General features: G+C 39.6%; 1 protein-coding gene across 1 annotated transcript in view; it reads right to left on the bottom strand.

The window, feature by feature from the left end:
• The window catches only part of FYB1 (FYN binding protein 1), a 2,052,110-nt gene that overhangs the window by 466,261 nt on the left and 1,572,435 nt on the right, over positions 1 to 13,414 (bottom strand). Inside the window, exon 7 of the mRNA XM_044069852.1 lies at positions 11,046 to 11,065. Within this exon, the coding sequence (XP_043925787.1) occupies positions 11,046 to 11,065 (20 nt within the window). The remainder of the gene's footprint in view (positions 1 to 11,045; positions 11,066 to 13,414) is intronic.

Here is a 13,414-nt window from a genome sequence, read left to right as displayed (position 1 = left end):
TCGAAACTCAATGTCTGTCATTATTTAGTGACTTAATTCCTAAATCATTTGCCAGAAAACCAAAAATTTTATGAGGAATAAACCAAAAATAAGAAGCAAAAATCTGGACAGTTGAGAGGTATAGTTCAACCAGGGCTGTCTTTGAGTTTGCTGCCTTCCCCCATCACAAAATTATGGTCGAATGGAGCCTCCCCCCTGCAGTCATTCCAATGTCCCATTCCTTGGTTATTTCACCCCATTTACCATAAACACTGTAATGTGCATATTGCTTTACTTCTGTAATGTAGAACAAAAACTTCTGACTCTCCACATTGCATAAACAGTTTATTCAGAAAGAAAAGACAAACGGTGAGCGCTTTCGCGTATGCTGTGATACGCTTCTTCAGACAGTATATTAATAAAAACAGGCAGCATATTTATAGGGAGGCTTAGCCAGAAAGCATATATTTAACTGATTAATTATTCAATTTGCTGATAGTTTAGTTAAAACTAATCATTCTCTATGAAAGGTTTTTTAAAGCCACAGAACAAAATACAAACCAAAAAAGAAGTACTAAATACATTAAATACCTTGAATCATACATATATTAAAGCATGTTTTAGAATCATTTAAATGTATATAAATTATTATTATAAGTTTATTATTATAAATTTATTGCATGTATGACCTTATATAGCGTTATGTAAGGTATATATTCGTCACTTTTTCTACCCTTTCAAAAAAATGATATTCGATATATAATAAATAATAACAATAAATAGTAATAATAAATATATATATATAAATAAATAAATAAATGAATATGCCTAAAATAAGTATGTATAAAATAATGTAAGAATAAAATGAGATTAAAAAACAAGCCAATATAATTTGGTGTCAAGGAGATCTAAAATAACCTTTCTATTCTAAGCTTTAGTGCTAAAACATATACATCCAGCCATGATATGTTGGTATGTAAATATATAGATGTTAAATATTTCATAAACTAGCAAAAATTAGAAAAAATCAATTCATAGATTTAATCATAAGTTATTATTATCTATCCATTAATATACGTTAATCTAGTATCTACTTAATAAATAAATAGGTGAATAAATAAATAAATAAATAGATAAATATATGGATATATATATTTTTTAAACTTGTTTGAAACCACATTTCAATAATACTTTAACATACTCAATAAGAAAAAATGTCTTATACTGCTGGATGAAACAGAAGTATGTAAATATAGTATAAAATTAATATAAAAAATAATAAAACCATATATATATATATATATAGTAAACCCCTAAATGGAAAATAAAAAATATATAAACAGTGTATATGAATCATTATGCATCAGGTTATAAAATCATCTCCGATTATTAAGAAAGGATCTTATTGTAATATAATTGTTCAATCCTGGAGTGCAGTGGCCTCTAAGTTTAAGGATCCATTTTAACTCATTTAATTCAATCAAATTTATATAGTCACCACCTCTAGCATTAGCTTTCATGGTTTGTAATACTCTGAACACAAAGGTATGTGATGGATTAGATATTGTATGTTTAGCTAGAGCGTTTAATTCATTTTTCTTTTTAATATCGTATTGGTGATTATATATTCTATTTTTAAGTTTCCTTTTAGTGAGGCCTATGTAAAACGCAGTACAGCACTCACAGGTGGCCAAGTAAATTAGTCCCGAAGTATCACAAGTAGCTCTAAATCTTGGTTTGAAAACATAATTAAATTCTGGATGTATAAAATCTTGTGACTTGGTAATGAACCTACAATAATTACAATGTTGACAAGGGTAGGTTCCAAAAGAATTATTCAAATTCTGCAAATCATGATTTATCTGGGGTGATCTATCACATAATAGGGATTTCAAGTTTTTATTAATCCTATAAGTTATATGTGGACTAACACCTACTATTTTCAGGGTAAATTCATCTGTTAATAAAACTTTCCAGTTATTAAGTAGTATTTTCCTGATGTTCAGAAAATCATTAGTATAAGTCGTAATGAAGGATACTCTATCCCTATAATTATATGTTTCACTTTTGAAAACAGGGAAACAATAGTTATTTTTTATTTCTTCCAATTTTGGGTTTTCTTGAGGTAGAATATTATTTCTGACTTCCATTATCAAGTCATAATCATAACCTCTTTCTAAAAACATAAGTACCATATTATCCGCTTCCCTTTTTAAATCATCCATATCAGTACATATTTTAGATAGTCTAGTGAATTGACTTCTCAGTATTCCTTTAAAAGTATGACGCGGGTGCATACTATCATATTTCAGGATTGTATTCCTCCAACATTTTTTCTTATATAAGGTGGATACTAGTCTCCCTTTCCTAATGTTTAAGCTAACATCCAGGAAATTTACAGATGAATATGATGTTTCAACTGAAAATCTAAGAAACGTAGTAGTAGTTTCTAAGTATGTTTTAAAAGTAAGAAACTCCTCTACAGAGCCATCCCATACAATTAAAATGTCGTCCACAAAGCGCCTATAGACTAAAATTTTTTGAAATAAAGTATGTTGAAAAACATGTAGTAGACTAAAGAAGCACTCCACGGCTGGCACACCACGAACAGTTTATTGTACAGATAACTGGTTAGCGCTTTCACGTTCTGTACAATAAACTGTTCGTGGTGTGCCAGCCGTGGAGTGCTTCTTTAGTCTACTACAAGTTATTGTCATTTTTTCGTGAGAAGCACCTTGCCTGATAACACTTGTGTGTTTTTAGCCATTTTCGTTGTTCTTGTGATATCAGGACATGGCTACTGGCAACATGGAGAATACGATAGGAATACCTAACGAAACGGAGATGACATCTTCCATCCTTAATAGAATACTGACTTTTGAGAATAATCCGTTGCTCAAACTAACCAAAAATGATCTTACAATGGAAGGAGAGAAACGGATGAATGCCCCACGTAATATGGAGGTACTTCAACTTACTAGAAAACTAGAGAACAACTTTAACAAACTTAAAAACACGCAATGGCAGAGGCAGCACATGGAAGCATGCCTCTGCTTCAAGATAATACCAAGGGGGTTGCGAGTTTTGAAAATGCCGACTTTCGGCAATACCTACCCGGAACTCTTAATCAAATGGCAAAGGTTGAATATTGAAACAAGCTATGGATACATCAAATTATTAATTGAGCAGTATCAATTAATAGAAAATAATTTAAAGGAAGAAATACAGACATTAGAAACCAAACTTAAAAACATTTTGAAACATGATGACATGATGGTTTTTTACAATGATCTAACCACAACCCTTTCTTTGTTAGATCACAAGTTGCTACAAGATAAAAAGAAAAAATTAGAGAGGGATTATAGTGATTTTATTAAAGGACAGGTCTTTTCTTGGCCGAGAGACTTTGTGCGACAAGAAACTAATATCAACATGAACAAGGAAAATCACTATAATAGAAAGGAAATGTCCATTCACAATACTTATGCAGAAGTCTCTGCACGCAATACTGCGCATGCCAATTCCAATCCGGAAGCTCTGATGAAAACTACAACCACAGGCCCAGACGCCTTGACATCACAGGATCACGCTACCACCAACAATGAACGGCCGAGTTCGAGAACAAGGCAGGAGACAGCCATCATCCACGCGACTCATGGAGAGGTGAATACTGACCAGGGGAAGCGTTTAGATGAGAGGGAGGAGCAGAATCAAGTTCCAACAAATGAAGACCGCCAAGCGATAGTGTGCACAACAAACGGAACTCTACAGCACTCATTCAGTGGAAACAACAGGAACAGAACCGTCACCAATGGATGCATATCTTTACAGGATGATGCTTTGTTTGAAATAGAGGGGGAACATTCTTTTCCTTACCCTATAAAGAACACCGAACGGAGAATTTGGCAGAAACCCATGAATACCAAAAAACGGAAAGGCTCGGAAGAAATATACGAGTTTCAAAAGAAGGTACTCCGTCCGACACAGAAGGACTGATAATTAATATCTCAAGGTATGCTTTAAATAAGACTGAGAGCTCTCTATTGAATAAAGGCTTATCCTTTATTCCATCCAAATATGCTGATGTGGCTGATATTGTAGTAGACATAAAAATGTTCACTAGGAATTTGAATCTTAAATTGCTCTATGGTAATGATGATAGAAATGTACATTTACATAATAATGTTTACAAGAAACCTTCTACACTTATGCCTCCATCTAACTATATTGTAGAAGCTTTTGAAAAGTCATGTGAGAATGATTTAATGAATAGCTATGCTAAACATGACAGGTTAGAATACTACAATTTAAGCAAAGATGAAAATGAAGCAATGAAGAAATTACAACTGAATAATGACATTATTATTAGACAAGCAGACAAGGGTGGCTCAATAGTAATAATGGACAAGGATATGTATGTTGAAAAAATGAATGAGTTGCTAGATGAAAAGGATACATATGAAATATTAAATGGTATGTCCCTAAACAAAGTAATAAGAAATGTACAAGAAATGTTATATGATATGTTATTATGTGGTATAATTGACAATGATTTATATGTGTATTTCTTGGTCAAAGAACCTGTGATACCCACCTATAGAGGGTTACCAAAAGTGCATAAAAACCTGTATAATCCACCCATGAGACCTATTGTGTCAGGGAGGGGATGGGCCACAGAGCCTCTCTCTATTTATTTAGAAAAACAGCTTAAACCTATGCTAAATGGAATTACATCTATATTAAAGGATACTGAGGAATTCTTATATGAATATGCAGAATACATTGAAAATAACACCAACATTGAGAAAGACATCTTGGTAACACTAGATGTTACATCCCTTTTCACATGCATTCCCAATAGCACAGGGATAGACTATGTTAGATTACTCCTCATTCAAAAGGATACCCCAAGTAATCTAGTGATAAGGTACATGATGTTACTATAAATAATCTTAGAAAATAATGTTTTCACATACAATGGGAGATATTATTTACAGAATAAAGGAACAGCAATGGGAACCCCAGTAGCCAACTCATATGCCAATTTAGTGATGGCTTACTGGGAGGAGACATACATACAGAGAAACAATCCATATTCAGAGCACATAAAATTTTACAAACGTTTCGTAGATGACGTTTTCCTTATCTGGGATGACACTATGGACATGTTAAGTGAATTTGTCATTTACATCAATGGAACAACAGATTTTCTGAACTTTGAATATACTTCATCGACTAATAGTATTGATTTTTTAGATGTACGGATTACTAAAACTGGAATGAGAATAGACACAGATTTGTACAGAAAGGAGTGTTGGAGGAACAATCTACTACACAAAGAAAGCATGCATCCTACACACATCTTTCCCAATATAGTCAAGAACCAGTCATTACGAATTTCCAGACTGGTGACTGATGAAATGAGGTACAAGGAACAACAAAATACATTAAAGGAGAACTTTATAATGAGGGGATATGACAAAACCAAGGTTGAAAAAGTCATCACCGAAAATGATGGACTTAGAAAAGGGAAAGGAAAACCCTACCTACATAGGCATAAGAACAGAACAAAGGGGAGTTCAAATGAGACTACAAAAAATATGCATACACGGTTAGTGATACCATATACTAACAAAAACAATCAAATAAAGGAAATAATAAATAAGAATTGGCCATTACTTATGATAGATGATCGAATCAAGGAAATAGCTGGTGACAGGCCTAACATTACCTACAAAAACATGAAATCCTTAAAAAGAATACTTTGCTATGAGCACAATGATCATAACAATGAGAATTTTCCACAGTCAATAAGGAAGGGGACCTTTGCCTGCAGAAACTGCAATCAATGCAATTTCATGCTGAATGGGAATGAATTTATACATCCTGATAATGGAAGGAAAATTAGTTTTGACAAATATGCAGACTGCAGAAGTAGAGACCTCATATACATAGCAATATGTCAAAGTTGTTCCTCATTTTACATAGGGAAAACAAACAGAACCCTACGTGAAAGAGTTAGAGAGCATATTTACGCCATTAATAAAGAAAATGAAAATAATGCTCTAGCCAAACATGTTATTATGAAAGGAACAACACATAGATTTAAGTTTATGGCGCTGGAATTAATTATGAGAACAGACAGGTTAGGCAACATTAAAAATTACACCGAAGAAAAGGAGAATAAATGGATCATCAGACTCCAAGCACACAAGGGACATGGCCTCAATGAAAAAATTTCATTGAAACCATTCCTCATGGCCAAGTCATACAAACATTAATTTGATTTACCTTAAGTTTGAGTTTTATTTTATATGTGCAAATACACCTGTGATATTGACAGCATGAAAGTATATATCATAATAATCATTCAATTTAATAATTAGAGTTTGGATTAGGCTGATATATGCATAAGATATACATTTTATTTCCTAAGGAAACAATATTGTCCATGTGTTTTAGTCCCTCTATATGTACTAGGTAGTGAATGGATAATTTCATTCCATATATATATTTTTTACAATACACAACACACAATACATCATGCATATTCTATATCTAATGTCTTTGAAATGTAATTATTTATTATTAAATCATGATACACAGTTTTTATAGGGATTTTTATATATCTTCATTTTTATCTATTTATATAGGTGATAAAGTGTTTTGATGCATAAAGTTAATATTTACATATATATCTATATTTATAGTTGTGTTTTTACTTAATTCTGCTGAGATTTAAACTTATTACAAATCTATATACATTATTTACATTTTGTACTTAACTGTAATTAATTATCATCATTGTTAATTGATTAATGAGATTTTTAAGAAAAGTATATAAAGGCATGATGGGATTTTATTTTTTGAGGTCTGAAGAAACGTTGTATTTGAACGTGAAAGCGCTAACCAGTTATCTGTACAATAAACTGTTCGTGGTGTGCCAGCCGTGGAGTGCTTCTTTAGTCTACTACAAGTTATTGTCATTTTTTCTTGAGAAGCACCTTGCCTGATAACACTTGTGTGTTTTTAGCCATGTTGAAAAACATAATTCAATTCCCAGTGATATACAACTAAATTAGCATATGTGTTTGCACAGGGGGTCCCCATAGCCACACCACAAGTCTGTAGGTATAGGTCACCCCCAAATGCAAACACATTGTTGCTAAGAACCAATTCCAATAGTTGGCAAACCAAAATCGTTGTATTCCCATTTACTGTGCGAGTATGCTGTAACAATTCGCGTATAGCTTCAATCCCAACATCATCGGGAATTGAAGTAAAAAGACTTTGTACATCCATCGTAATGAGTAGATGTTTATCTTGTATAAAAACAAAGTCTAATGAATGTAAATAGTCTATAAGTTGGTAGGTATCTTTGAGGATGGTAGGGATGGCATCTGCTAGAGGTCTTAAAGTTTTCTCCAGATAAATTGATATGTTCTCAGTGACCCATTTAGCTCCAGATACTATTGGGCGCATCGGTGGTGGTTTAAGCTCCTTGTGCATCTTTGGTAGCCCTTTAATAATAGGGACTACAGGGGTATCAATAGAAAAAAATTCATATAAACTATTGGGTATCTGGTAACACATAAGCATGTCATAAAGATCTTCTTTGACAGTTTTAATTATTTGACTAAGCTTAGCTTGATTAATTAAAAGATAGGTAGCATCAGAATTAAGCATATCATTCATTAAAACATTATAGTCAGCTGTATCAAATATGGCTATGCCTCCCCCTTTATCTACTGGCCTAAAAGTTAAAGAATAATCATAACTAAAACTCTGTAGCGACTTCATAGTTTCAGTTGACATATTAAAGTAAGCACATTTCTTTTTTCCATTATAAAAATATTTATAAAAATCAATTTCACATAGTTTAACAAAAGAATCTATGTGAGCTGGCATAACAGGTACAAAAGAACTTTTCTTTTTGTAAAAAGGAATGTTAACATCATTGCTAGTAATGGTTTTATCATCCTTCGCAAAGTGCAATTTCAAAGTAACTGAACGAGCAAATAAACGTAAGTCTATTAAAATGTCCAATAATTTACTTCCTCGTGAGGGAATGAATGACAGGCCATTATTCAACAATTCAATGTCATTATCATTTAAAACATAGCTAGACATGTTGAAATAAAGCGTGCTTACTGCCTCTGTCTTCTGGGTTGATATACATTCGCTTCGCCGGATAGTTTTCTTTTTCTGCTTTCCCAACTGTTCCTTCTTCCCTTCGTGAACGATGGCTTTCTTATTGGTAAGGGTAAAAAAGGAGTGTTGTCTTCAGTACGCCATTTACTAATAGCTCCCATGTTGTGTTGCAAAGATTTAGCTGCATTGTTTGCTTCTTGGTTGGGAAGCGGCGTAGAAGTAAGGGCTGCACTGGTAACTGAAGCAAAAGTTTCTGGCGGCGTGGTGAATGATTCTTGAGATGTATCTTTGCTTGAGCCAAGCAAAGATTCAGATATCGATGGACCAATGGGGATTGGCGCTGTAAGCGTACGATCCAATGGCGCTGAATTCGAACTAGAGTTCTCTCTTGTAGAGTAGTTGTCAAACCTCCTCGGCCAAACAAACACACAGCTCGTTGAAAAATCCCTAAAGTCACGTTGAAGCTTCCTGAGTTTAGTCTGTTGGAGCTTCATCGCATAGGTATTAACTTGACTATACATATTTTCAAGTTTCCGTACACAAAAGGGATCATTATCTGCGATAATTTGGATTTCATTTGAAAGTTTTATTTTGCATTTTACAGCACAAACACTAATATATATCTGCTTAACAAAGTAATGCAGTCTCACAATGAAAATAGACTTAGCATTAAGAACTTCTCTACCCTTGAAACTCACATTCATTGAAACAGCATTGAAACCCACATTCAAATAAAATGTATTTTGCCAGTGGCAGATAAAGATTAACTTTGGGCTGTTTTCAAATCATAGGCCCCTTTAACACGAAACATACATATGCTCTTTGATACACCTTCCTGACTGTATTAAATTATATTCCTTGTACAATACAATACAGTTGTTAGTGGGTATTTTAAATTTATTGTTTTGAACATTTTTTCCAGTAAACAATGAAACAAAATGCATGCACCAATAATGACAAAACTGCCCAATTCAAAACATTTCCATCATAAAAGTCTACTCAAACTTCTACAGCCCACCAGTATCAGTAAATATGCACAATCTCTGAAGAAGTAAAAGTCATCTAAATTCCACATTAAAGAAATCTGTAACTAATGAAGAGGTTGCTGCTAGCAAACAACTTTATATGTCATTGTTTCATCTACAAATAAAGTGCCTGTTGCCCTTGAGGAATAAATTGCCTATGTTGCATTAAAAAATGATAAGCTAATAATATCGCAATAGGGAATGGATGGCAAACTGATAACAGGTTCATAGTTACTAGGTATCTTCACTAAAAAGGACTGCAGCATCCACCCCCTTTACAACATAGTACAGTATGACCAATGCATCTATCTACTGTGGGAGTAGAACCTACAGCTTTCTTCATCAATAGCAAGTACACTACCTGTTGTGCTATTAACAATGCAAGCCGACGCAGCATAAGCAGCACTAAACTTTTGATCTGAAGTAGTTGACTTCATTTGTGCAGCAACCTATGGGAATCGGATCCGACCTCGGATCCGAGCCGGCAGTTTTCAACAGCTTTAGATCCGAGCTCCAAGCTCCTCCCCCTACCCATAATCCCCTGCCAACCCTGACTGACCTCAGATTTAGTTTGCCGCGGTTTACTTCAGCAGCTTGATCCAACGAGTTCCAGGCTTTTCATCACTTTGTGAGAAAAATTTAACCTTTTTGTCCCTTTTCTTAAACTTTTGGTGTGAGTGTGTGTTCAGGTCCCTTTTCTAATCTTAAACACTCTTAGTTTACTTTATTTTTCTTCATATTTAACCTCCCCCTTCCTTCGTGGTTCTGTCAGGGTTGTGTGTGTGTGTTTGGGGCCTAGTGTGTGGTTGCCTTTTTTAGTTAATATGTCTGAGGCCCCAAAGCTGTTTTTTTCTAAGTGCACCGAGTGTGGCCATAAGCTGTCCCCAGCGGATGGCCACACTTGGTGTGTGTTGTGCCTTGGGGTTGAGCACCTGTCCTCTGGTTGTACTATTTGTGCGGCGTTCAACCCCAGGGCATTCAAGGACTGGAGGTCTAAGCTGATTCTGGTGGGTCTTCTGCCCCGGGACTCGGCTTCTACCTCTGGTCCTCCCGTGGCTCCCTCTGCGGCTGCGGTGGCTGCCACTCCTGCTTCCCTCCCCCCGGCCGGGACTCAACCTCCCGCCTTAGGCCCGGAGGAGAGAGAGGCCAGGAAAGAAAAAAGGAGGGAGAAACACCACAAGTGGCGGGCCGTGGCCTCCACTTCGGCCCCCCCCCGGCTAAGTGGTCTTCTCCCTCCAGAACTTCTGGGTCTCCTCCTTCTCAAATCTGGTCCCCGTGCTTTTCACTGGGTCCTGAGGAGGAGGAGACCCGATCTCCTTCGAGGTCATCGAGGCGACACTCCCACCCCGCCTTGGTGGCCCCGTCGAGATTGACCAGAATTCTCATGGATGCAGATTTGGACTGGATGATGAGAAGATTCCTCCAGGCCCAACTGCAGATGGGAGTACTCCTGCCCCCCCCCTCTGGGGGGGAGCTCAACCCCCTTCTTTGCCCATATAGCTCCTTCTCTGTCCCATTTACTGGGCTTGGAGACTTCGGAGCCAGGCAGCCTTGAAGCCGGGGGGGGTGTCGGCGCCGATAGACTCGGGTACTTCGGCGCTGACACTTCCCTCTGTCGGGTCCATTTTCTTTGGATCCGAGCTCTCGGAGCAGAGGGCTGAGCTTCCGATCCGGGAGTATTGGTATGCCTTCAGCTCCATCCAGGTCGGAGCATACTGGTCCATCGGATCCGATTGCTTTGACACCGGCCCCGATCCGTCCATTGGATCCGAGCAAGGGTCTGCTTTTGGATCCCAGAGAGAGCAGCTCTCCCTTGGCATTCGACATGGTGAAGAGGGCCCTGTCGAGACAATCCAGGCCCCCGGCACTTGCCACGGCTCCACCCTGCACTCCTTCTCTGTTGGGTCCGACTTCCTTCACCCGGCCCCAGGGACAGCCTGCTTTGACGTCCCAGGTAGTTCCATTGGAACAAGACATGGCTGGTGAAACCTCCTCAGTCAGCCCCCCCCGAGGAGATTCCTCACAAGTGAAGGTGCAAAAGGAAGCATGTGGACTCCCCCGAGTCCTTGACTGAGGACACAGATTTGGAGGAAGGGGAAGGCTCCCCAAGATCCCCCCCCCAAAGATGTCCCATTTGGTGACATCATGGAGATGCTTAGAATAAGGGGGGGTGGTCTGCCCCAAAGCCTACCTCGGACGAATCCGTGTTACTGGAGGTGTTTGAAGCAGGCCTGTCTACCTCTTGGGTGTCCCCTCCGGCCAACCCCCTGGTAGACTTGATTACTACCAGGGCATGGAAGGAGCTGGACACTGTGGAGCCAGTCCCCAAGTGCCCGGACAAGATTCTTAGCCTACCCTCTGACAAGTCCCACTGGAGTAAGGGTCCCCCTGTAGATGCCATGTTGGTGGCGGCGGCCACCAAGAGGGAACTAGCTCAGGAGAGTCCCTCGGTTCATCCCCCGAGCAAGGAGTCTCGGTCGATGTACATCCTAGGAAAGCGGGTGTTTAGTTTGGCTACCTTCTCTGTGAGGTCACTGAACTACTTGGCACATGTGCTTCGACTGCAGCGGGACCTTATCAGAGAGTACGCTGTGTCACCCCCCGAGTCCATGTCGGCGGAGGACAAGCAGTTGCACTCCATCCGGATGACCACTCTACGATCCATATCTAACACCTCTATGCTGCTACTGTCCCATGCCATGGAAGGAGCCACTAGAGCCAGCGTAGCGGGCCTCATCATGAGACGTCAGGCCTAGCTCCGGCACTGTTATTTCGCAGAACCCTTTAAGGCGTCTTTCGCTAATACCCCTTTTGATATTTCTGCCCTTTTCGGCAAAACCGTGCGAGATACCTTGGTCCAGAGTGAAAAATATGGGAAGACGTTGTCTGCCGTTGGAGTCCGCTTCTCTGCTCCCCAGAGGTCCTTCTCTAAGAACCAAAAGGGTCAGAAGAAGATGTGGTTCCGGAAGTCGCAACAGTCCTGTCCTGCTCTGGACTCCCAGCCCTTCCTCGGCAGAGGAGGGCAGGGTGGACGCCGCCCTAGAGGCAGAGGGGGACACGGAATGTTGGATCCAGAGAACCCTTCTCGGACCAACCCACGCAACACCCCTGAGGGGTTGCCCAACTGCTCCACTCTGGAGGCAGTCGGGGGCGTTTGTCGAAGCATCCAGCAGCTTGGGAGTCCATCACAACAGACCGCTGGGTGCTTCACATTATATCCAGAGGATATCAGATCCCCTTTTCTCATTGCCCACGCAGCCCCAGATACCTCCCTGATGTTCCACCCGATCAGAGGAAGGCCGCAGCAATGGAAATCTAACACTTGCTGGAAAAAAGACCCATCCAACACATCCCCCCAGACCAGTGCGGGTCCAGGTTTTACTACAGGTTCTTCTTGGTGCCAAAAAAGATGGGGGACTTAAGACCAATCCTCGACCTCTCTTCCTTGAACCTGTCAGTAACCAAAGAAAAGTTTCGCATGGTCACTCTTCAATCCATTCTCCCCCTTTTGCGGGAGAATGATTGGATGTGCTCTATAGACCTCAAGGATGTGTACTACCACATTCTGATTGACAGGCAATCCAGGAGGTTCCTCCGCTTCTGGCTAGGAGCCAGTCATTTCCAATTCAGGGTCCTCCCCTTTGGTCTCACCACAGCCCCCAGGATGTTCACCAAAGTGTTAGCAGTGATAGCGGCCCACCTGAGGCTTCAGGGAATCCAGGTCTTCCCGTACCTGGACAACTGGCTCCTGACCGCCCCAACAAGGCATCTACTCTGTGCAGCCAGAAACTACTTTCTTCGTCTAGCTCCCCGGCTGGGGATCACTATCAACATAGAGAAGTCATCTCTTACTCTGACTCAGACCATAGACTTCATAGGGGCCAGATTAGACACAAACTAACTCCTAGCTTTCTTGACCACAGACCCGACTATGAACCCTGAGGCTACATGTGCGGGCCATTCTACAATCTCCAGCTCCTCCGGTGGAATTGGTTCTGAGGGCTCTTGGCTCAATGGTGGCGGCAATCAACCTATTGCCGATGGCATGTTTGAACATGAGGGTCTTACAATGGACCCTTCAGGTCCAGTGGTCCTTTCTTCAGTATCCTCTGAGCCATCCCGTTCCCCTCAGCAGGGCTTGCAGGAGGGCCCTCCTATGGTGGCTCCAATCTCCGGACCTCCAGCAAGGCTGCCCCTTCTCTATGACCCCTCCACTAGCCACGGTGACCACGGACGCCTCCCGCCTCAGGTGGGGGGGG

The sequence above is a fragment of the Protopterus annectens genome, chromosome 1.part0 (assembly GCF_019279795.1).
Source record: "Protopterus annectens isolate FY-2018-M chromosome 1.part0, PAN1.0, whole genome shotgun sequence".
Taxonomy (NCBI): Eukaryota; Metazoa; Chordata; order Ceratodontiformes; family Protopteridae; genus Protopterus; species Protopterus annectens.
Note: the sequence above shows the minus strand (reverse complement) of the source record. Positions and strands in the feature narration are given on the sequence as shown.